The 22566-nt window shown below is 45.4% G+C and overlaps 1 protein-coding gene across 3 annotated transcripts in view; it reads left to right on the top strand.

Moving 5' to 3' along the window:
- The first annotated feature begins 945 nt into the window (after window positions 1-945).
- XPNPEP1 (X-prolyl aminopeptidase 1) overlaps window positions 946-22566 on the top strand; it is a 79248-nt gene continuing 57627 nt past the window's right edge. The window contains exons 1-9 of one of the 3 annotated variants that reach the window (XM_088464510.1): window positions 946-1078; window positions 1975-2100; window positions 6642-6705; window positions 8083-8187; window positions 12806-12898; window positions 13332-13475; window positions 14263-14358; window positions 14837-14918; window positions 17905-18115. In XM_088464510.1, coding sequence (XP_088320636.1) covers window positions 1984-2100; window positions 6642-6705; window positions 8083-8187; window positions 12806-12898; window positions 13332-13475; window positions 14263-14358; window positions 14837-14918; window positions 17905-18115 — 912 coding nt within the window. In that variant the 5' untranslated portion in view covers window positions 946-1078; window positions 1975-1983. Of the gene's footprint in view, window positions 1092-1974; window positions 2101-6641; window positions 6706-8082; window positions 8188-12805; window positions 12899-13331; window positions 13476-14262; window positions 14359-14836; window positions 14919-17904; window positions 18116-22566 lie in introns of all 3 variants that reach the window. The other 2 variants (XM_088464499.1, XM_088464504.1) reach the window with 2 other exon arrangements.

Below are 22566 nucleotides of genomic sequence, written 5' to 3'. Positions count from 1 at the left end.
TAGTGTATGTGTAGCCCAGTACAGCCATGTGTAGTGTATGTGTAGCCCAGTACAGCCATGTGTAGTGTATGTGTAGCCAGTACAGCCATGTGTAGTGTATGTGTAGCCAGTACAGCCATGTGTAGTGTATGTGTATAGCCCATTTGTAGCCCGGTACAGTCACATGTGTAGCCCAGTACAGCCAATGTGCCACCCTGTACAGCCCCAGGTGCCGCCCAGTACAGCCCATGTGTCGCCCAGTACAGCCCCATGTGCCACCCAGTACAGCCCATGTGATACCCAGGACAGCCCATGTGTCGCCCAGGACAGTCCATGTGTAGCCCAGTACAGCCCCATGTGCCACTCAGTACTACCCATGTGTCGCCCAGTACAGCCCCATGTGCCGCCCAGTACAGCCCATGTGATACCCAGGACAGCCCATGTGTCGCCCAGGACAGTCCATGTGTAGCCCAGTACAGCCCCATGTGTAGCCCAGTACAGCCCATGTGTAGCCCAGTACAGCCCCATGTGCCACTCAGTACTACCCATGTGTAGCCCAGTACAGCCCCATGTGTAGCCCAGTACAGCCCATGTGTAGCCCAGTACAGCCCCATGTGCCACTCAGTACTACCCATGTGTAGCCCAGTACAGCCCCATGTGTAGCCCAGTACAGCCCATGTGTAGCCCAGTACAGCCCCATGTGTATCCCAGTACAGCCCATGTGTATCCCAGTACAGCCCATGTGTATCCCAGTACAGCCCATGTGTATCCCAGTACAGTCCATGGCTCCTACTCGCTGCCATCTAAAAGATAAGACACAGATCTATCAGTACACTCAGTACTAGCGGTGGCACATTGGCACAGGTGGTAATGGGCTGGCAGATCAGCCGCGACGGATGCTGGGAAGTGTAGTCCACGAGCAGAGCTCTCGCTCAGTAGTAGCGGACGGGGAGGAGGAGGGAGCAGAGACTACAACTTCCGGCAGCACTTGCGGCTCCGGCTGAACTGTCTGAGCGGCTCCATTGATAGAGCTGCGGCCACAGGACGGGAAGTCAGGTGGGGGTCTCTCTCTCTGCTGCTGGGGCACAGGGGTCTGCAGGTAACAGGCCCAGGTGGGTGGTCTCACTGGGGCAGGGCACGGGCAAGGAGGGGTGTGCCGGTAACAGGCTCAGGTGTAAGTCTCACTGGGGCACGGTCAGGGCTGGGGGTATTATAATAACTGGTACCCTTATATGGGATGAGTGTTATAATAATCACTCTGGGGGGTAACAGAGTGGTCTTCATGAGTATTATAGTAATGCCTGCTGGTTTGAGAGTATAATAGCAACAATCTCATGGGGGCATCACAGTAACATGCTCTGATGGGGGCATCGCCGCTGTCAGTAACGGGCTGTGATGGGGGCATCGCCGCTGTCAGTAACGGGCTGTGATGGGGGTATCGCCGCTGTCAGTAACGGGCTGTGATGGGGGTATCGCCGCTGTCAGTAACGGGCTGTGATGGGGGCATCGCCGCTGTCAGTAACGGGCTGTGATGGGGGTATCGCCGCTGTCAGTAACGGGCTGTGATGGGGGTATAACCGCTGTCAGTAACGGGCTGTGATGGGGGTATCACCGCTGTCAGTAACGGGCTGTGATGGGGGTATCACCGCTGTCAGTAACGGGCTGTGATGGGGGTATCACCGCTGTCAGTAACGGGCTGTGATGGGGGTATCACCGCTGTCAGTAACGGGCTGTGATGGGGGCGTCACCATTAGTAACGGGCTATGATGGGGGTGTCACCGCTGTCAGTAACGGGCTGTGATGGGGGTATCACCGCTGTCAGTAACGGGCTGTGATGGGGGCGTCACCATTAGTAACGGGCTATGATGGGGGTGTCACCACTGTCAGTAACGGGCTATGATGGGGGTATCGCCGCTGTCAGTAACGGGCTCTTATAATGTTGCACAATGTCTGCCTTTGGTACATTTTGTTTATAAATTGCCTCTTACCTTATAGGCATTAGGAATGGCACCAAAGATAACGACCGAGCTCCTGCGGCAGCTGAGACTGAGCCTTAGATCTTCCATGAGTGTCACTGAGCCAATCCAGGCCTACATCGTGCCTTCTGGGGACGCGCACCAGGTATGCCCGCTGAATGTCGTTACAGAGCTGCAGGTGCTTACAGAAAGGGCCTGATTCTGAGTCAGTATCTTCTGCAGCGGATGCAAATAGCGAGTTTTACATCACAACGCGTGCGCAAACGTGATTTTCGGCCGGATTTTAGTCGAACGTCGCTTTGCGTGAGATGGTCTGAAACTGGGCGGTAATGCAAGAGATCTGTCTCATAGGAGTGTCGTACGCATGGAGAATGGAAGCCTGTTCCTGACCGGTCTCATGCATCTAGCATGGGGCGGGTGCACACACCGGTACTAATGATGACTGGTACGGCAGCTGGCATATAATCTGTGGGCGGTGCAGCTTCTTTCTTAAAGCCACACAGACTCTCGCGTTAGCTGCAGGGACTCTCGCGTTAGCTGCAGGGACTCTCACGTTAGCTGTACGGAGTCTGGCGCTGGCTGTACGGAGTCTGGCGCTGGCTGTACGGAGTCTGGCGTTGGCTGTACGGAGTCTGGCCTTGGCTGTACGGAGCCTCGCGTTAGCCGTACGGAATCTGGCATTAGCAATGCTGATATTTACATGATGTCAGCAATTGTTGGCCACTGCGCATGCGTGTAAGCTGAACTGCACATGTGCAGCGATTGTTTTGCGATCGCGCACACAAACGGGTTGGTTAGAGAAACGCAGGCATGTCAGGACCATTTAAACACTTTTCAGGGCGTGCATAAATTAGCCACTGCGTCCTTGCTTGCAGCAGGAGAACCCTCGTTGTGTCTGGCGACCCGCTATGCGGCAGACTAAACTTACTGCGGGAGGCTAATGGCTGCCTGATCTTCGTTCACTGTTTTCGGTTTTGTGCATGAGCGGCGGATGTGAGATGCTTTCAGTGGGCGTCTCTAAGCGCTGTGACTAAAGATAGCTAAAGCACCGCTGGGTAAAATTTAAGTAACATTAATAACACAAAGCAATTGATAAAACAATTCATCCTTCAGTAATAAAATGTACAAATGAATATAGGCACATGTGACTTACAATTGCGGACATGCATGTCTAGATTAATGCTCTCGAAGAGAAGAAAGCACCCCTTGCAGGCACAAACAAAGTTAATTAAGCTCCAACAGAGTTCAATTCAGTATTGGTGCTCCAGTTTAAGGAATATATTACCGGCTTGAGAAATGATCCAGCGGTACCCTTGGTTAGCGATGGTCTTGGATGCAAAAGGTCCCAAACGCAAAGTAGTAATCCTGGTTTAGCACTTCTACTGGTGCCAAAAAACTGGGCAATTCCAATTGTGGACAAAGTCCCAATAGATGAGAGAGGTGCTTGTTCTTATAAAGTGCAGAGTGCCTTAAATCAGGGTGCAACACCAACGCGTTTCACTGCTAGTTGGAAGCTTTTTCAAGGTGGCTGATGGCTGCCTGATCATCGTTCACTGTTTTCGGTTTTGTGAATGAGCGGCGTTTGTGAGATGCTGTCAGTGGGCGTCTCTAAGCACTGCGTCATTAGCATATTTTTGCAACTGCGATCCGAGAGATATTGCATCTGTGATGGCATTTACAGTGGGGCAAAAAAGTTTTTGGACAGCCACCGATTGTGCAAGTTGTTGCACTTTAAAAGATGAGAGAGGTCTGTAATTTCCATCATAGGTACACTTCAACTGTGAGAGACAGAATCAGAACAAAAAATTCTGGAAATCACATTGTATGATTTTTAAACAATTTATTTGTATATTCCTGCGGAAAATAAATATTTGGACACCTACCAACCAGCAAGAATTCTGGCTTTCACAGACCTGTTACTTCTTCTTTAGGAAGCTCATCTATCCTCCACTCATTACCTGTATTAATGTAGCGTTCCCGCTAGGCTGTTTTAGCGGGGCGCGGCGCCTGCCCTCCTTCTGAAGGGCAAAAAGCACCCTGTCCTCCAGAAGGAGGGCAAAAAGCGCCCTGCCCTCACAGCCTGCGGGTGCCGTCTTCACCCGCGGGTCGCAGTGTTCCGCGGGTGGAGAAATGTGTGGTGAATCAGTCACCGCCGGAGAAAAGACGCCCGGCATCTATTCTCCCTGTCTGCAGCGTTTGGGGGCTGCCCGGCGTGTCCGTAAGTGCCGGGCACGCCCCCAAGAGTGACGAAAAGGGGACGCGTCCTATAGACACGCCCCCTTTTCAATTGCTACACCCCCTTTTCGGGCTGCCGCCGGAGCTAGAGTGAACACGAATTAATGGCACCTGTTTGAACTGGTTAACTGTATAAAAGACACCTGTCCACACCCTCAAACAGTCAGACTGCAACCTCTCCACCATGGCCAAGACCAGAGAGCTGTCTAATGACACCAGGGACAAAATTGTAGACCTGCACAAGGCTGGGATGAGCTACTCGACAATAGGCAAGCAGCTTGGTGAGAAGAGATCAACTGTTGGCGCAATTATTAAAAAATGGAAGAAATACAAGATCACTGACAATCTCCCTCGACCAGGGGCTCCATGCAAGATCTCATCTCGTGGGGTATCAATGATCTTGAGAACGGTGAGGGATCAGCCCAGAACTACACGGGGGGACCTGGTCAATGACCTCAAGAGAGCTGGGACCACAGTCACAAAGGTTACCATTAGTAACACACTACGTCATCATGGATTCAAATCCTGCAGCGCCCGAAAGGTCCCCCTGCTTAAGTAAGCACATGTCCAGGCCCATCTAAAGTTTGCCCGTGACCATCTGGATGACCCAGAGGAGGATTGGGAGAATGTCATGTGGTCAGATGAGACCAAAATAGAACTTTTTGGTATAAACTCCACACGCCGTGTTTGGAGGGAGAAGAATAATGAGTGGCATCCCAAAAACACCATACTCACTGTGAAGCATGGGGGTGGAAACATCATGCATGGGGATGCTTTCCTGCAAAGGGGACAGGACGACTGATCCGTATTACGGAGAGGATGAATGGGGACATATATCGTGGCATTTTGGGGAAAAACCTTCCCTCAGTAAGAGCACTGAAGATGCAACATGGCTGGGTCTTCCAGCATGACAATGACCCCAAACACACCGCCCGGGCAACTAAGGAGAAGCATTTCAAGGTCCTGGATTGGCCTAGCCAGTCTCCAGACCTCAACCCAATAGAAAATCTGTGGAGGGAGTTGAAAGTCCGTGTTGCCCGGCAACAGCCAAAAAACATGACACATCTAGAGAAGAGCTACATTGAAGAGTGGGCCAAAATACCTGCTGCAGTGTGTGCAAACCTGGTCAAGAACTACAGGAAACGTTTGACCTCTGTAATTGCCAACCGAGGTTACTTTACAAAGTATTGAGTTAAACTTTTTGATTGTCCAAATATTTTTTGTCCGAAAGAATATGCAAATAAATTGTTCAAAAATCATACAATGTGATTTCCGGAATTTTTTGTTCTGATTCTGTCTCTCACAGTTGAAGTTGTACCTATGATGGGAATTACAGACCTCTCTCAGCTTTTAAAGTGCAACAACTTGCACCATCGGTAGCTGTCCAAATACTTTTTTGCCCCACTGTAAATGCGGATCAGACCCAGAGTGTTGATAATTAACAAAGTAAAATATCACCACAAGGTTCATCTTCCACCTCAGGAGCGCTCACTTCAATAACTGAAATGTTGTTATTATTACATTGTTAGCAATGGGCGCAGAGGTACAAATGTGTCGCTATAACATACAGGGACAATATTGGTTTTCTTGCACTTCTGACCAACCGCAGAGTTTAAGTTCTTGTCTTGGCTGGGGAAGTCTGAGTTTACCACAGGTTGTGTCTTCCTCACCTCTGTCGTCCATTTAATAACAAGCCACAAAACAAAATGGCTGTTACTGTACTTCCTGTCATCGGGAATTTCCTCCTCTCTGGACTTTACATCTGTGATTGACCCTTCCTGGAAAACTCTTTAAAGCTGCAGATTTGTTTCAGGGGAAATCTAGGACCAGTAGTAAATGGATTAGAGATCAGTGAAAGAAGATCTCCACCCTCTGTGTGTTTATATTTATCAGCGTCTGTTTCCCCTAAGGTGCCCATAGCTGTGGCCATTTTGACACCTTTTGAGCCCATTTTAGACCTAATTGGCAACATATTGCCGGATTTAAGGATCTGAAAAGGCTGCAGATGTCACTTTCCGTTATGAATTGATGGCATCTCCCCGTACCCGTCATCCTTCTAATGGTGCCCTGTCTGGTCAGGTGTTCACCCAAACTCTAGGTTACTTAGGTCTTTGACATCTGCCCAAGCTTGTCCTCCGACCTACACGTGTGACAAGTGCGAGTGGTGCGCCAGACGGACAATAACACAACTGTCCTATACAAGGGCGACAAAACAAATCTGCCCAGAATATAAAAATGCATAAAGGTAGCGTTCCCCTTTTCATATTCATAATTCATGCACACACAGATCAGTATGTTATACATGCGCTGACTTCACATGTAATGCGTGTATGTACTGTATATACTGTGACATGTGAGCTGTAGCTGTGTGAGTGTATGTAAATGTGTCAGGCGTTGTATAGACGGCATCGTGCATACACTGAAAGCCTGTCTAACTCTCTCTTTTTCCAGAGTGAATATAATGCTCCCTGCGACTGCCGGAGGGAATATATATCCGGATTTAATGGCTCTGCAGGTGGGTGTATAAAGGGATATTCCCTCCTTTGTAAATACCTTTACTTCTATATTATATATAGAGGTGCAGATTTAACGAGCCTTCTAAAGAGCGGTAGAAGTGAACAAGTGCAAAAGTTGCCCTTAGCAACCAACCAGCTGCTACCTATCATTTTACAGAATGTACTTGATAAATACTAGTGAGAAGGTGGTTGGTTGCTATGGGAACTTCTCCACTCTTTCACTCTACCAGAGGATTGATACTAAGGGGGGTATTCAATTAGGCTGCGAAAAGTCAGAAACGGCGATAAATTTTCACATGTTTCAATCATCCCCGTATTCAATTTCAAAGACTTTTCGCAAGTTCGAAAAGTATTTGAAAAAAAATGGGGATAAGTTTTCACCATGATTTACATGGTGAAAAAAAGTGCAGAATTGGGGTTTAGGGGTGCAGCCTTAAAAAATGAGCCTGCAGTCCTGCTAATGTCATTTAAAAAGGAACTGTGTAAAAAAAAAAAAAAAAAAATCTGGACACCCCCAAAAAATTTACTTTAATTTTGGGGTTTAAAAAAAAAAAGTGTTTGAAAAAATTATTTAATTAGCGGAATAGCCTCAGGGGGGGTCCCCATGTATGCGGCAGGTGTTTTCTAGAATGCAGGTGCTAGCGGCAGGTGCATTTTTGCAGAATTTTGAAAAGTCATTCTAGGGACTTAAAAACCAATGCTTACCCCCATTTTCATTTTCAAATTTGATGGGACCACTTAAAAAAAAAAAAAAAAACCTAAGTGCTCTTCTGCATCACTTCTTCAATGTCGGGGAAAAAAACACCTGCCGCAGCTATTTCAAACCCCGACTTTCTTTTGCAGCCAAAAACTGGGGTACCCATAGTGATCCCCCATGTCTGGACAGCTTTAGGGGGGTCCTACAATGAATTCCCGAAAATTCTCGTTTTTTCTCATTCCTCCCAATTTGCCGGGTCCCGTTTTCGCTGATTTTTAATTGAATACTGGGATAAAGCGGGCGCGCGCCCCATACTTTATCCCAGGAAAAGCTCCGATGTGGAGGGAAAAGTCCAGCACGGACTTTTCGCTCCCATATTGAATACCCCTCTTAGGGGTCTATTTACTAAGCAGTGTTAGGAGACAGAGTGAAATGAGATAAGCCTAAGATAAGTCTTAGGCTTATCTAATATGCTGCAATACACGGCAGCCAATAGGTTTTCATGATCTAAACTGTGCTAGAAGAATGAGGGCTGCAATTTGATTGGTTGCAGCACATACGTGTAGACTGTGCCATCTTGTTGAAGCACAGTCGATTGTTTTTCTATGGATATGTATTTTTTTGTGTCAAGTCTGTGTGACCAGCCTGGATGAGTTCTCCTTCTGTTTGGTATAAACAGGCACTGCAGTAGTTACCGAGCAGAATGCCGCGCTGTGGACTGATGGACGGTACTTCCTGCAGGCAGCCCAGCAGATGGACAGCAACTGGACGCTCATGAAGATGGGTGAGGTGGAATGTTACTCATTATCGGAGAGATTTTCTAAGCCTTTTAGAGTGGAGAGTAATAAAATACCGACCGATGAGCTCCTGACTGTCATTTTCCAAACACAGCCTGTAACGTGACAGGAGCTGATTGGTTGGTACTTTATCACTCTCAAAAGCTTAGTACATCTCCCCCCCTATATGTTGTATCTAGCTGATTTTAAAGTTGCGGTCAGGACTGGTTTTATAATAAAGGGGCAAATATTGGCTTGTGTCCTGGGTCTATAAGGACAACAGACCACCACAAGATTGTCTAAGACCAGAAGCAGAGACCCCTTTGTCTTGAGAAAACAAGGTGCATACACTTTTCTGGTGGCAATACAGTTATATCTTACTAGTTATAGATGACAGAAATGAAATATGAAAGCTTATAGATATACTGGTGTTGGAGCCACACAACGAGTTACCTCTATAACACCAACATGATTGCTACATGAGTTTCTGAGACCAGCACATCATTGTATGATCAATACTTTCCTGATGGACTGTCTTCTGCCCTCTGGTGGAGGTGAAAGTCCATCTGTTGTTTTAGATCTTACTTTCTGCCTTTTGCAGTTCCACATCCTTCTGGTTTGTGCAACTTTACTTGTCATGCCCATTTTGTTGTGTTCGGTGAAAAGAGTATGCTGAAGGCTAAGCCAATGAAATGGCGGAGCCAGCATGAGTCAAAGTTGCTGACCCAGGTTATTGCAGAGATCAGCTTTTTGCATGCCCTTGGGAGCTGTGGAGGGGTTCTCCCTCTTCTAGTTCCCTAATGGAGTCACAGAAACCATGGGAAGTGACATTGCTCTCTCTTGCGGCTCTGACCAGGACCTTTTTGGTCTCTAACTTGACTGCAACTGATGAGCAGGCTTGGTCTCAGGCCTGGCATGGTCACTGCTGAGTCTTCTTCAGTTGTTCTCTTCCTTGGAGGGGAAGGTGACTACCACCGGCTTTTCTAGAGCACAAAAGCGGCAGCTGTGCCTTCTGGCTTCATACTTAAGATGCGGCGCCAAATCCAAGAGTCCTATCCATAATCTGGGGAGGTCATGGTTGGTCCCGAGCTGGAATAGAGAATTTCTCAGGCTATAGGAGAAAAGTTATTTTCTCATTGTCGATGTCCCTTAACCCACGGGTCCTAGATTTCTCTCCTTTCATCTATATGATAAATTGAAGATTCAGATTTTCAGGGGTCCATTCTCTACTCACATTGGAGGGCTTCAGAAAGGTAAGCAGGCTTGGACAGCGACGCATCCAGGTTCCATGCTCTTACAAACAGTTGGCGTGGCGGGCAGGCTCCTTACCCAGGAACTTCTGTCGTCTCCTTCTCTTCCACCACAGGTTGTGAGGCATGGGAAGTTAGGGATACAGCATAGATTTCATGAAGTCCTCATCTAGATGCTTTTTGTATAGACGCTTCTATAGGTTTCCCTGGAGATAAATTGTGAATGGCTGAGGGCAGCCATCCAGTCTCCTCTTTCCCCAGGAGAATGGAACTTTGCAAATTGCACCGCCATCCTTCACAGATTTTTTATGCAAACGTGACTTTGTCAGTAAATATAATTAGAGGATTGTGTTCTCAAGAACTCCAGTACTAGGACAGCAGATTTGGCTTTTTAGTCCAGTCTCTTTCTGGTACAGGAAGTGAATGGCTCTTTTTGACCTATTCTGGACCTAAAATCCCTAAATGTTCTGTTAAAGGAAGACAGGTTCAAGATTAAGTCTTGGAGGTTCGTTATCAGCAGCATGGAACAGAACGAGTTCATGGTTTCCTGTGACATAAACGACTGGGAGGGACACCAGTGTGTCTTCAGATATGCATTTGAGTCCCGTCATTTTCAGTTAATAGACCTACCGTTTCATCCTGGCTACAGTGCCAAGGGTGTTCATAAAGATCATAGCAATGGCTGCCCTTCTAAGATCCGGGTCCAGGGGTACGACAGTCCTTCCTCACCTGGGCTTTCTGATCAAGGCAAACTCTGGAGACTACCCAGACCTTGGAATCCTACTGTTGGATTCTAGATTTCAAGAAATCCAACCTGACTTTCCTAGTGGCTGGTCTTCCTGGGACTTCTGTTACGCACACACCAGCAGTGGGTTTTCTTACCGGAGGAAAAGGATCCTCTCATTGCAACGACTGACAAAGTCACCATTGCCTCATAGGCAGGTGTCATTTCACCTTTGCATGAAATTCCATTCAAGGGTGTTCCAAAAAGAACCAGTTTCTATTTGGAGCAAGTCTCACCAGCACTTGACCAGTCTGTTCTTCAGTCTGTCTGCAGGTGTGCACCTATCAGTTTATTAGTGATTGAGAGGCAACAATGTCAACAGGGGTCATCATCAATCTAGGAATGGATTATATAGTGAAAGTGGACGCCAGCTTTCAAGTCTTGGGTGCCTTTGGTCTTCAGTCCCAGGTACAGGGTCTTTAGAGGAGTCAAAGTCCTGGGCAGCAGATGCCAGTTCTTGCAAGGAAGATCCATAAAAACCCAGTTTGAATATGCCACAGGCTGGGCTTACATAAGATGCAAAGGGTGCCCACCAGGATCATGTGACAAGGTGGGAGAAAAACATCCAGCTATTGCAACGGTTTTCATCCATGTAATGCAAAATGGTTCCTTTATCTAGAGGCCTTTCAACAGCTGGTGAACCATTGGGGGGCAACCTTGACGTGATTGTATCTCGGATGAACCTCAAGGTAGAGCACTTGTGCAGCAGGATTTGGAGTCCACATGTCTTTCTAGTAGATGCCACATCCGTCCTTCTGGAGCTTTCATCTGATCTACCGGTGTTCTTCTGTAACAAAACTTTCACTTATGCTAAAAAAGTTAAAAAAGAGAGGATGTTTCTGGTAGCATCGGACTGGCCCAGAAAGACTTGGAACATAGACATTCTACATATGGTAGAGGATCTTGTGTGATACCTGCGATTTAAAAGCTCTGCCAGATTGGTGGGAGGCCCCCTGTATGGCGTTGGATGTCTGCTGAGCTTCTGTGCCGTGGAGCCATCTGGTCTTTGGTGCACACTTTCACCAAATGGTACAGAGTTTATACTTTGACATCACAAAATGCCGGTTTGGGATCTAAGCTGCTGCTCACCCTCCCTTAGAGACAGCTTAGGGATGTCTGCAGAGAATCAGTTAACCCCCAAGTGGATGCTAGACACTCTTTTTTTTTTTGTAATCCTCTTCTCGTAGTGTATTGGGGGACCCTGGATTCGCTCCTTTTATACATGCAGATGACCAATGTTTTTTGTACTGTGCATGTGTATGAGTCCCACCGCGCATGGGCCCCTATTGTCTGCGCACAGAGACTCAGCACGCAATAGGAGGCAGGGTCTAAGGATTATAATGTGCGCTCCTGGGAGGTTATGGGGGTGTTGATGCTTTCAAAAACGCAGAGCCGCTCGGACATGGATCCATGCTCAACGGAGGAACCGCACCGGCCATAGGGATGGGGCTGACGGAAATGCACTGGCTTAAGACGCTGCAAGTGGGCGTCTCAGTTGTTTAAAAATTGGACGTGGCATTAGCATAAAGACACAGATGCAGCTGTAGCATTAGCGTGTTATCACATAGACCCAGCGGTTGTGTGATTAGCGCACATCTCGGGCCCTTTGTGTTTTCTGTACTTGTCCGCGATTTCTTACTATGTTACCCTAGGGCCTGATTCAGATGTACGCTAACAACACATAAACGGCGGCAGCGGCTGTGCGATAATATACTAACGCTGCAGGTGGCGTCTTGCCTAAATAGACTACTCCTGCCAGGTTCTCTGATCCACTGCTGCGTCTAAAGACCCTCCGGATACTCAGGGTGACCGGCGAATTCATGCTGCTGCTGAAGCCAGTGAGCTACGTCCAAGAACGCAGCCCCTGGCTACAGCACCCCCAGAAAACGTTCAGCAATGCTGACTGCCGCAACCCTTCAAGCGTCTGCAGCCTGTCAGTCCAGGGCGCTGCGAGCGATCTTGCAGAACTAGATCTGTACATGCGCAGTGCGGCGTCTGTGCACATGCCCAGGTCTCTCACCATCGGATATAGACGCAAACCATCGGCTATACGTACATCTCTGAATTAGGTCCCTAGTTAGGATTGTTCTTGTCATTGGGGAACTCTGGTTTAGTCATTTGGAGCGTTGTTAGACAAGTGCTGAAGTTCCCAGGCAGCCTATAGGGGTATATAGACGGCGTGGGGGTCTATTTACTAAGCAGTGTTAGGAGAAGTGAAAAGTGATTAGGTGCCAGCCAATCAGCTCCCAACTGTCATTTTTCAAACACAGCCTGTGAGATGGCAGTTAGGAGCTGATTGGCTGGTACCTTATCACTTTTCACTCTTCACTTCTCCTAACACTGCTTAGTAAATAGACCCCTTGAGCTCTTGCTGGTAAATTTAAAGTGCCCAGTTCACTGCCCTGTATACCCCATTATTATCCAGCGTCCCCCCACAAATGACCGAGGGGAAAAAATAATTAATGCGAGAGCCAAAATCCCATCTTTTATTCCTCCACACACCAGTAAATCCTAACCTGCACTGGAGCTAACCCTGTAACAGAATAAATGCCGTCTCTGTCCTCCATACTAATCCTGTGTTATCTGTTGCAGGATTGAAGGACACTCCCACACAGGAGGACTGGCTGATCAGCGTGCTTCCCGAGGGCTCGCGTGTTGGAGTAGATCCATTTATCATACCAGCCGGTATATAATCATTCATGTGACTTTGCTCCTTGCTCTGTAATTGCATCTGCAGCGTATACACGTTGTGAATAACATTTGCAGTATGTTTTTTTTTTAGTGTTTTCTGTACAGCCATTCAATATGCTGCCCTCCAGCTGTTGAGGAACTAGACATCCCAGCATGCCCTGCCAGAGTTTTGCTATTAGGGCATGCTAAAGCTGTGTCAGGGCATGCTGGGATGTTAGTTCCACAGCAGCTAGAGGGCAGCATGTTGACTGCTGCACAGACGGAAGCAGATTGGTTAGCCTCGCCGTGCGTGGATTGTGAGTAATGGGCTGTAATGGGCTCTCTCTGACCATCCTACCTCTGGCCCTAGCACACTCAGTACAGGTAGATCAGTGTAGCCAAGTCGGGTGGATTCCCATTGTTACAATGTTATTTCTGTCCCCTGCAGACCAGTGGAAGAACCTGTCTCTGGCTTTGAAGAACGCCGGTCATCTCCTGGTCGCTGTGCGAGACAACCTCATAGACGCCATCTGGACAGACCGCCCGCAGAGGCCGTGTAAACCCCTGATAACCCTGGGACTGAACTACACAGGTCTGTGTGACTCCTCCCCCATGTTCTGTGTGACTCCTCCCCCATGTTCTGTGTGACTCCTCCCCCATGTTCTGTGTGACTCCTCCCCCATGTTCTGTGTGACTCCTCCCCCATGTTCTGTGTGACTCCTCCCCCATGTTCTGTGTGACTCCTCCCCCATGTTCTGTGTGACTCCTCCCCCATGTTCTGTGTGACTCCTCCCCCATGTTCTGTGTGACTCCTCCCCCATGTTCTGTGTGACTCCTCCCCCATGTTCTGTGTGACTCCTCCCCCATGTTCTGTGTGACTCCTCCCCCATGTTCTGTGTGACTCCTCCCCCATGTTCTGTGTGACTCCTCCCCCATGTTCTGTGTGACTCCCGGAGGACCAAGCAGATTATCTCGCTGAGTTACCGAACACTCAGGATTGTAGAGAAAGCTGAAGCGTTGCCGCATATTTATTGTGGGTGAAGTGCTGGGATAATGGCGCAGTTATCGCATAATGCAATATGGGTAACAATGACCACCTTGGTTTTGTATCCGTGGTACAATGGATGCAATATCGAGTAGAACCATTGAAGCTACTGTCATCAACGGGGAGTGTTTATGTAGTGGTGCCTTTGATGCTATATCTGTATTTAGTGTTGGTACACAACGTTGTTAGTGAGATCGCAGCCTATCGGTCCACTAGGGTCCAGTGACATCACTAGCTGCCAGTTTCCAAAATGGCAGCCTCCACTGAGATGGATACAGGTAAAATCCCTCATATCCGAGACGGCTATAATATAAATGTGTCACTGTCTTCACAGGTTTGTCATGGCAGGAGAAGATTGTAGCGTTACGGGCAAAGATGGCGGAAAGGAAAACCTCGTGGATGGTCCTGACTGCGCTGGATGAGGTTGCATGTAAGGAGCCTTTATGTATAATACTATAACAGGGGCAGGTGTCAGGTGACGCTTCCATATAACATCCGTCTTGCTGATAACTCCTCCCTAATGCCAGCAGCACTCTATGTAAATGAAGGCAGTGGACAGATTGAGCAGGTATTCTATTAGTGTAAAAAACACAGATACTGCTGTAATTCTGGCACAGATGCAGAAATTGGTGTGTGGGTGTTACAGGAACATATTAGTTACTAGCGTGACATGTATAGTAGGTAATTAGTTTCTGTGTTAGTCTTGGCCAGGGGTATTCAACATGCGGACCCCAGTTTCTGTGGAACTACACGTCCCAGCGTGCCCTATCACAGTTTTGCTATTAGGGCATGCTAGACCTGTGGCCGGGCATTCTGTGATGTGTAGTTCCACACAGTCCGTTTCTTTCCATTCACATAACATCCCAGTGTATAGGAAACTAACCTGATCTCTCCCCACCTCTCCGTAGGGCTATTCAATCTCCGGGGCTCAGATGTGGCATATAATCCAATCTTCTTCGCTTACGCCATTGTCGGAATTGATACTATCAAGTGAGTCCGCTGCACTGGGATTGTCGCCCATTATGACAGTGTACAGGGAAGGATAGTCCTATATACAGCAAGTGGAAAAACCGGCGTTTCAGAAATGTCATTCTGTCATCAGGGCTGGAAACAAACACAAAACACTCACATTATCAAGTGGGGAATGCGGCATCTGAGCGAGAACCGAAAGTCGTCTCCAATATACAGTACTTCACCCTTGTTCCCCTTTCTCATTGGCAATATTGGGGAGACACTCTGCTGTATAATCTAAATGACATCAATAGCTCTGAGAGGAAGCGGTATGAAATACCGGCTGACGCATGGCCGGTGGTACGATTCCCGGCAGCGCCCGGCCGACAAAAGCAGAGTTCCCGGCAGTGGAAGCCCGACAGCGCTGGAAATCCTGATCATCGCTAAGGTAAGTATAAACTAACCTAACCTACCCCCCTAACCCTTACCCTCCTTACAGGTGCCTAACCCTTACCTCCCCCCGGGGGTGCCTAACCCTAACCCCCCCCCCTCGCCTGAACCTAACCATCCCGGGGGGTACCTAACCCTCCCCCCCCCGCGGCTGTCCCTTCGATCGGGATGCCGGGCGCCTGTCTCCCGGCGTCGGGGAAATGACAGGCGTCTAGATATAGACGCCCGCCATTTCACCCTCGCCGGGATATGACAGTCGGGAAGCCGGCTGCCAGTATTAAGGCAGCCGGCTTCCCGATTGTATACCCTCTGAGAAAGGGTATAATAGTGTTATTTTTATATTTGTATATATTAGGCTAGAAGACGGCTCTCCACCAAAATGATATTTACAGGCGCCCTCCCCAATAGGTAACTATATAGGACCAGTGATGCAGGCGGCATGGCTGGTCTTATGTTATCTCGTTATACAGGTCACAAACTCCTCAGCACTTCCCACGTTTCCGTTCCATAATAAACTCCCATGGCGTCTGCACCACAGCAGGGAAGTCGGTGTTTTAGTCTCTCTCTCTAGTTTTTAATGCCTCTCGGGACCCTCCGCAGTGTTAGTGTGCGATAGCCCTCTCACAGCGGGGCTTCAGGAGGGGCTGCTTCATTTTGGGCTCTTAGACTGTCATTGTATGGGCAGATCCAGTGATATCAGCAGGGGCAGAGCAGATACAGCCCCCATAAGGCTGTCTTATAGCCTGTACAGTACTACTATATCCTAGATGGTGAGTATAGCATAGTATTATAGATAATTGCTCCATCTATGTCTGATGGGGTCAGGTATGCGATCCCGGTACACACATTGCCGGCGGTCGCAGTACCGACGACAGAATACAGACTGTTGAAATGCTGACGCCTGCAGGTAAGTAAGGTAACCACCCTCCTAACCCTCCTTATCCGCAGCCTAACCCTCCGCTCCTGCAGCCTCTGAATCTACCCCCAACCCCATATATTTACATTCCGTATCGCAGCCGCAGGGTTTCTGCAGCCAGTATCCTGACCCTTGCCGTGATTTTGGCGCCGGGCTTGTGAGTGCCGGCTTTGTGCGCAGGGATGTCAGCTACATCCCATCTGATGTGTACATTGTCCTTGTATCACTCATGACCAGGATAAGAATAACACATTCTTCTATAAAGTGCTGTCAGTTTTATACTTTTATTAATTTAGTGGCTTATTCAGTTTCCCGCGGTGTTTACAGCATGGGAAAAGTTAAGGTTAAAAGCCCGGAGCGATTCAATTATTCAGCATTTTCCCTGCGCGGTAAACCATAAATTCCGTGTGAAGTGCAGGAATCTATGGTTTACCCCAGGGGTAGCCAACCTCGGTCCTCGAGAGCAACTAACACTTCATGTTTTCCAGACCACCTAGATGGTGCACAGGTGTAGTCATTACTCACTGACACATTTTAAAAGATCCACAGGTGGAGATAATTATTTCACTTGTGATTCTGTGAGGAGACCTGGAAAACATGCACTGTTGGTAGCTCTCGAGGACCATGGTTGGCTACCTCTGGTTTACCCCTAGTGGATAAGTCCCACCGGTTGCACTTAATGCAGATATTTCCTCGCAGCTCCTGAGGTTGTAAGTGCCCCCCCAGGGGCTTTAGTGCGCAGGGTAATGTGGGACCTATTTGAATAGATTTGGATTGACTTATAGCTGCGGTATTGAATCTACCCCTTAATTAATTGATAATAGCAGCTCCTCACTTACACCTGCGTCCGGCATGCGCGAGCCCCGTCCAGCGACTGAAGCTCAGTCGCAACGGGGCTCGCTACAAGATGTGGTGGCTGTCGATGGTGAGTGACAGCTCGCCCCGTTTTGTAGGCGGGTAGGGGGGGTGGCTGCACAAACGCAGGCGTTCCCTTAGGAACTCCTGGCGTTTGTGGGAGGTCCTACTGACATCACTACTGATGTCAGTAGTGGACTTCCTGCTCTATTAGAGCAGGAAGTCCACTCGGCCTTGTGGTAGCCGAGACCCTACCACAGGGTTTAGTCGCAAGGCCGATGGTCGCGATTATCGCAACGGCCTCTTGGCTGCTCGTACAAGCTGTGGGAGGTCTCCCACAGCTTTGCGAGCGGCCAGAGAAAAAAAAAAAACAAAACACGCCCACAGACCCTGCGAGCTGCCTGTGGCAGCGAGCGGGTCTGAATCAGGGCCTTTGTTCTCCCATTCCGGCCCAGTGTGTATGTACCATGGTAGCGGGTGTAGATACCTTTTACTTCCAATTCATCTAAATGGGACACAGCATCTGCACCCATTCAACTTGCCCCAAACACACTGCGTGTAAAGACTGTGGACTGTAACGTGAGAACTCCATCAAACTGCTACATTTTTGTAAATTGACGAGATATCTGTTAAATTGAGCAGCCCCTCTTCCTTGGCTGTCCAATAGAAATTGCGTAGTCACGTTTTGCGAGGTTGAAACATTTAACTTTGGTTTCGCATACTGCATTTATTTAGAAGATGGCAGAAAATTATTCCCAAAATATGTTAGCCTCTGATGACGTGTTTGCTGCCTCTGCGTTTTAGGCTGTTTATCAGTGGTGACCGGCTGGCGGATCCCGCGGTCAGGCAGCACCTCCTGCTGGACTCCGACCCTCCGGCTTCGTTCCGCGTTCAGCTGGAGCACTATGAGTCTGTACTCTGCGGTCTGCAGAGTATCTGCGCAGGATTGTCCCCCAAGGAGAAAGTGTGGATCAGCGACAAAGCGAGCTACGCACTCACAGAGGCCATCCCCAAGGTTCGCAATATATTAATGTGTCGGTGGGTTTATTTCATATGTGGTATGGATTCACTGTGTAGAGGCTACAGCACTGTTTCAGAGAGATATTGTTCTCAGCTTATTCATTTTGCTTATCCCCATAATGGACAATATTTATAACTGCTCAGCCTCTAATTATGTGCAGTGTTTATAATAACTTCTCAGCATCTAATAAAGTGCAGTGTTTATAATAACTTCTCAGCCTCTAATAATGGACAATGTTTATAACAACTACTCAGCCTCTAATAATGGACAATGTTTATAATAACTACTCAGCCTCTAATAATGGGCAGTGTTTATAATAACTTCTCAGCCTCTAATAATGGACAATGTTTATAATAACTGCTCAGCCTCTAATAACAGGCAATGTTTATAACAACTACTCAGCCTCTAGTAACGGGCAGTGTTTATAATAACTTCTCAGCCTCTAATAAAGTGCAGTGTTTATAATAACTTCTCAGCCTCTAATAATGGACAATGTTTATAACTGCTCAGCCTCTAATTATGTGCAGTGTTTATAATAACTTCTCAGCCTCTAATAAAGTGCAGTGTTTATAATAACTTCTCAGCCTCTAATAATGGACAATGTTTATAACAACTACTCAGCCTCTAATAATGGACAATGTTTATAATAACTACTCAGCCTCTAATAATGGACAATGTTTATAATAACTTCTCAGCCTCTAATAATGGACAGTGTTTATAATAACTTCTCAGCCTCTAATAACAGGCAATGTTTATAATAACTTCTCAGCATCTAATAATGGACAATGTTTATAATAACTTCTCAGCCTCTAATAATGGACAATGTTTATAATAACTTCTCAGCCTCTAATAATGGACAATGTTTATAATAACTTCTCAGCCTCTAATAATGGACAGTGTTTATAATAACTTCTCAGCATCTAATAAAGTGCAGTGTTTATAATAACTTCTCAGCCTCTAATAATGGACAATGTTTATAACAACTACTCAGCCTCTAATAATGGACAATGTTTATAACAACTACTCAGCCTCTAATAATGGGCAGTGTTTATAATAACTGCTCAGCCTCTAATAATGGACAATGTTTATAATAACTGCTCAGCCTCTAATAACAGGCAATGTTTATAATAACTTCTCAGCCTCTAGTAACGGGCAGTGTTTATAATAACTGCTCAGCCTCTAATAATGGACAATGTTTATAATAACTTCTCAGCCTCTAATAATGGGCAGTGTTTATAATAACTGCTCAGCCTCTAATAATGGGCAGTGTTTATAATAACTTCTCAGCCTCTAATAATGGACAATGTTTATAATAACTGCTCAGCCTCTAATAACGGACAATGTTTATAATAACTTCTCAGCCTCTAATAACAGGCAATGTTTATAATAACTACTCAGCCTCTAATAATGGGCAGTGTTTATAATAACTTCTCAGCCTCTAATAATGGACAATGTTTATAATAACTGCTCAGCCTCTAATAACGTGCAGTGTTTATAATAACTTCTCAGCCTCTAATAATGGGCAGTGTTTATAATAACTTCTCAGCCTCTAATAATGGACAATGTTTATAATAACTTCTCAGCCTCTAATAATGGACAATGTTTATAATAACTTCTCAGCCTCTAATAACAGGCAATGTTTATAACAACTACTCAGCCTCTAATAATGGACAATGTTTATAATAACTACTCAGCCTCTAATAATGGGCAGTGTTTATAATAACTTCTCAGCCTCTAATAATGGACAATGTTTATAATAACTGCTCAGCCTCTAATAACAGACAATGTTTATAATAACTGCTCAGCCTCTAATAACAGGCAATGTTTATAATAACTACTCAGCCTCTAATAATGGACAATGTTTATAATAACTTCTCAGCCTCTAATAATGGACAATGTTTATAATAACTTCTCAGCCTCTAATAATGGACAATGTTTATAACAACTACTCAGCCTCTAATAATGGGCAGTGTTTATAATAACTACTCAGCCTCTAATAATGGGCAGTGTTTATAATAACTTCTCAGCCTCTAATAAAGTGCAGTATTTATAATAACTTCTCAGCCTCTAATAATGGACAATGTTTATAATAACTTCTCAGCCTCTAATAACAGGCAATGTTTATAACAACTACTCAGCCTCTAATAATGGACAATGTTTATAATAACTACTCAGCCTCTAATAACAGGCAATGTTTATAATAACTACTCAGCCTCTAATAATGGACAATGTTTATAATAACTTCTCAGCCTCTAATAATGGACAATGTTTATAATAACTTCTCAGCCTCTAATAATGGACAATGTTTATAACAACTACTCAGCCTCTAATAATGGGCAGTGTTTATAATAACTACTCAGCCTCTAATAATGGGCAGTGTTTATAATAACTTCTCAGCCTCTAATAATGGACAATGTTTATAATAACTGCTCAGCCTCTAATAACGGACAATGTTTATAATAACTGCTCAGCCTCTAATAACAGGCAATGTTTATAATAACTACTCAGCCTCTAATAAAGTGCAGTGTTTATAATAACTTCTCAGCCTCTAATAATGGACAATGTTTATAATAACTGCTCAGCCTCTAATAACGTGCAGTGTTTATAATAACTGCTCAGCCTCTAATAACAGGCAATGTTTATAATAACTTCTCAGCCTCTAATAATGGACAATGTTTATAATAACTTCTCAGCCTCTAATAATGGACAATGTTTATAATAACTTCTCAGCCTCTAATAACAGGCAATGTTTATAATAACTGCTCAGCCTCTAGTAACGGGCAGTGTTTATAATAACTGCTCAGCCTCTAATAACAGGCAATGTTTATAATAACTTCTCAGCCTCTAATAATGGACAATGTTTATAACAACTACTCAGCCTCTAATAATGGACAATGTTTATAATAACTACTCAGCCTCTAATAACGGGCAGTGTTTATAATAACTGCTCAGCCTCTAATAACAGGCAATGTTTATAATAACTTCTCAGCCTCTAATAATGGACAATGTTTATAACAACTACTCAGCCTCTAATAATGGACAATGTTTATAATAACTACTCAGCCTCTAATAATGGGCAATGTTTATAACAACTACTCAGCCTCTAATAATGGACAATGTTTATAATAACTGCTCAGCCTCTAATAATGGACAATGTTTATAACAACTACTCAGCCTCTAATAATGGACAATGTTTATAATAACTTCTCAGCCTCTAATAATGGACAATGTTTATAATAACTGCTCAGCCTCTAATAACAGGCAATGTTTATAACAACTACTCAGCCTCTAATAATGGACAATGTTTATAATAACTTCTCAGCCTCTAATAATGGACAATGTTTATAATAACTTCTCAGCCTCTAATAATGGACAATGTTTATAACTACTCAGCCTCTAATAATGGGCAATGTTTATAATAACTGCTCAGCCTCTAATAACAGGCAATGTTTATAACAACTACTCAGCCTCTAATAATGGACAATGTTTATAATAACTTCTCAGCCTCTAATAATGGACAATGTTTATAATAACTTCTCAGCCTCTAATAATGGACAATGTTTATAATAACTTCTCAGCCTCTAATAATGGACAATGTTTATAACAACTACTCAGCCTCTAATAATGGACAATGTTTATAACAACTACTCAGCCTCTAATAATGGACAATGTTTATAATAACTTCTCAGCCTCTAATAATGGACAATGTTTATAATAACTTCTCAGCCTCTAATAATGGACAATGTTTATAACAACTACTCAGCCTCTAATAATGGGCAGTGTTTATAATAACTACTCAGCCTCTAATAATGGGCAGTGTTTATAATAACTTCTCAGCCTCTAATAATGGACAATGTTTATAATAACTGCTCAGCCTCTAATAACGTGCAGTGTTTATAATAACTGCTCAGCCTCTAATAACAGGCAATGTTTATAATAACTGCTCAGCCTCTAGTAACGGGCAGTGTTTATAATAACTACTCAGCCTCTAATAATGGACAATGTTTATAATAACTTCTCAGCCTCTAATAATGGACAATGTTTATAACAACTACTCAGCCTCTAATAATGGACAATGTTTATAACAACTACTCAGCCTCTAATAATGGACAATGTTTATAATAACTTCTCAGCCTCTAATAATGGACAATGTTTATAATAACTTCTCAGCCTCTAATAATGGACAATGTTTATAACAACTACTCAGCCTCTAATAATGGGCAGTGTTTATAATAACTACTCAGCCTCTAATAATGGGCAGTGTTTATAATAACTTCTCAGCCTCTAATAATGGACAATGTTTATAATAACTGCTCAGCCTCTAATAACGTGCAGTGTTTATAATAACTGCTCAGCCTCTAATAACAGGCAATGTTTATAATAACTGCTCAGCCTCTAGTAACGGGCAGTGTTTATAATAACTACTCAGCCTCTAATAATGGACA

Source organism: Taudactylus pleione, unplaced genomic scaffold (genome assembly GCF_031769625.1).
Source record: "Taudactylus pleione unplaced genomic scaffold, aTauple2 ptg000008l, whole genome shotgun sequence".
Taxonomy (NCBI): Eukaryota; Metazoa; Chordata; class Amphibia; order Anura; family Myobatrachidae; genus Taudactylus; species Taudactylus pleione.
The sequence above is the reverse complement of the archived record's forward strand: the minus strand, read 5'-3'. Positions and strand labels throughout refer to the sequence as shown.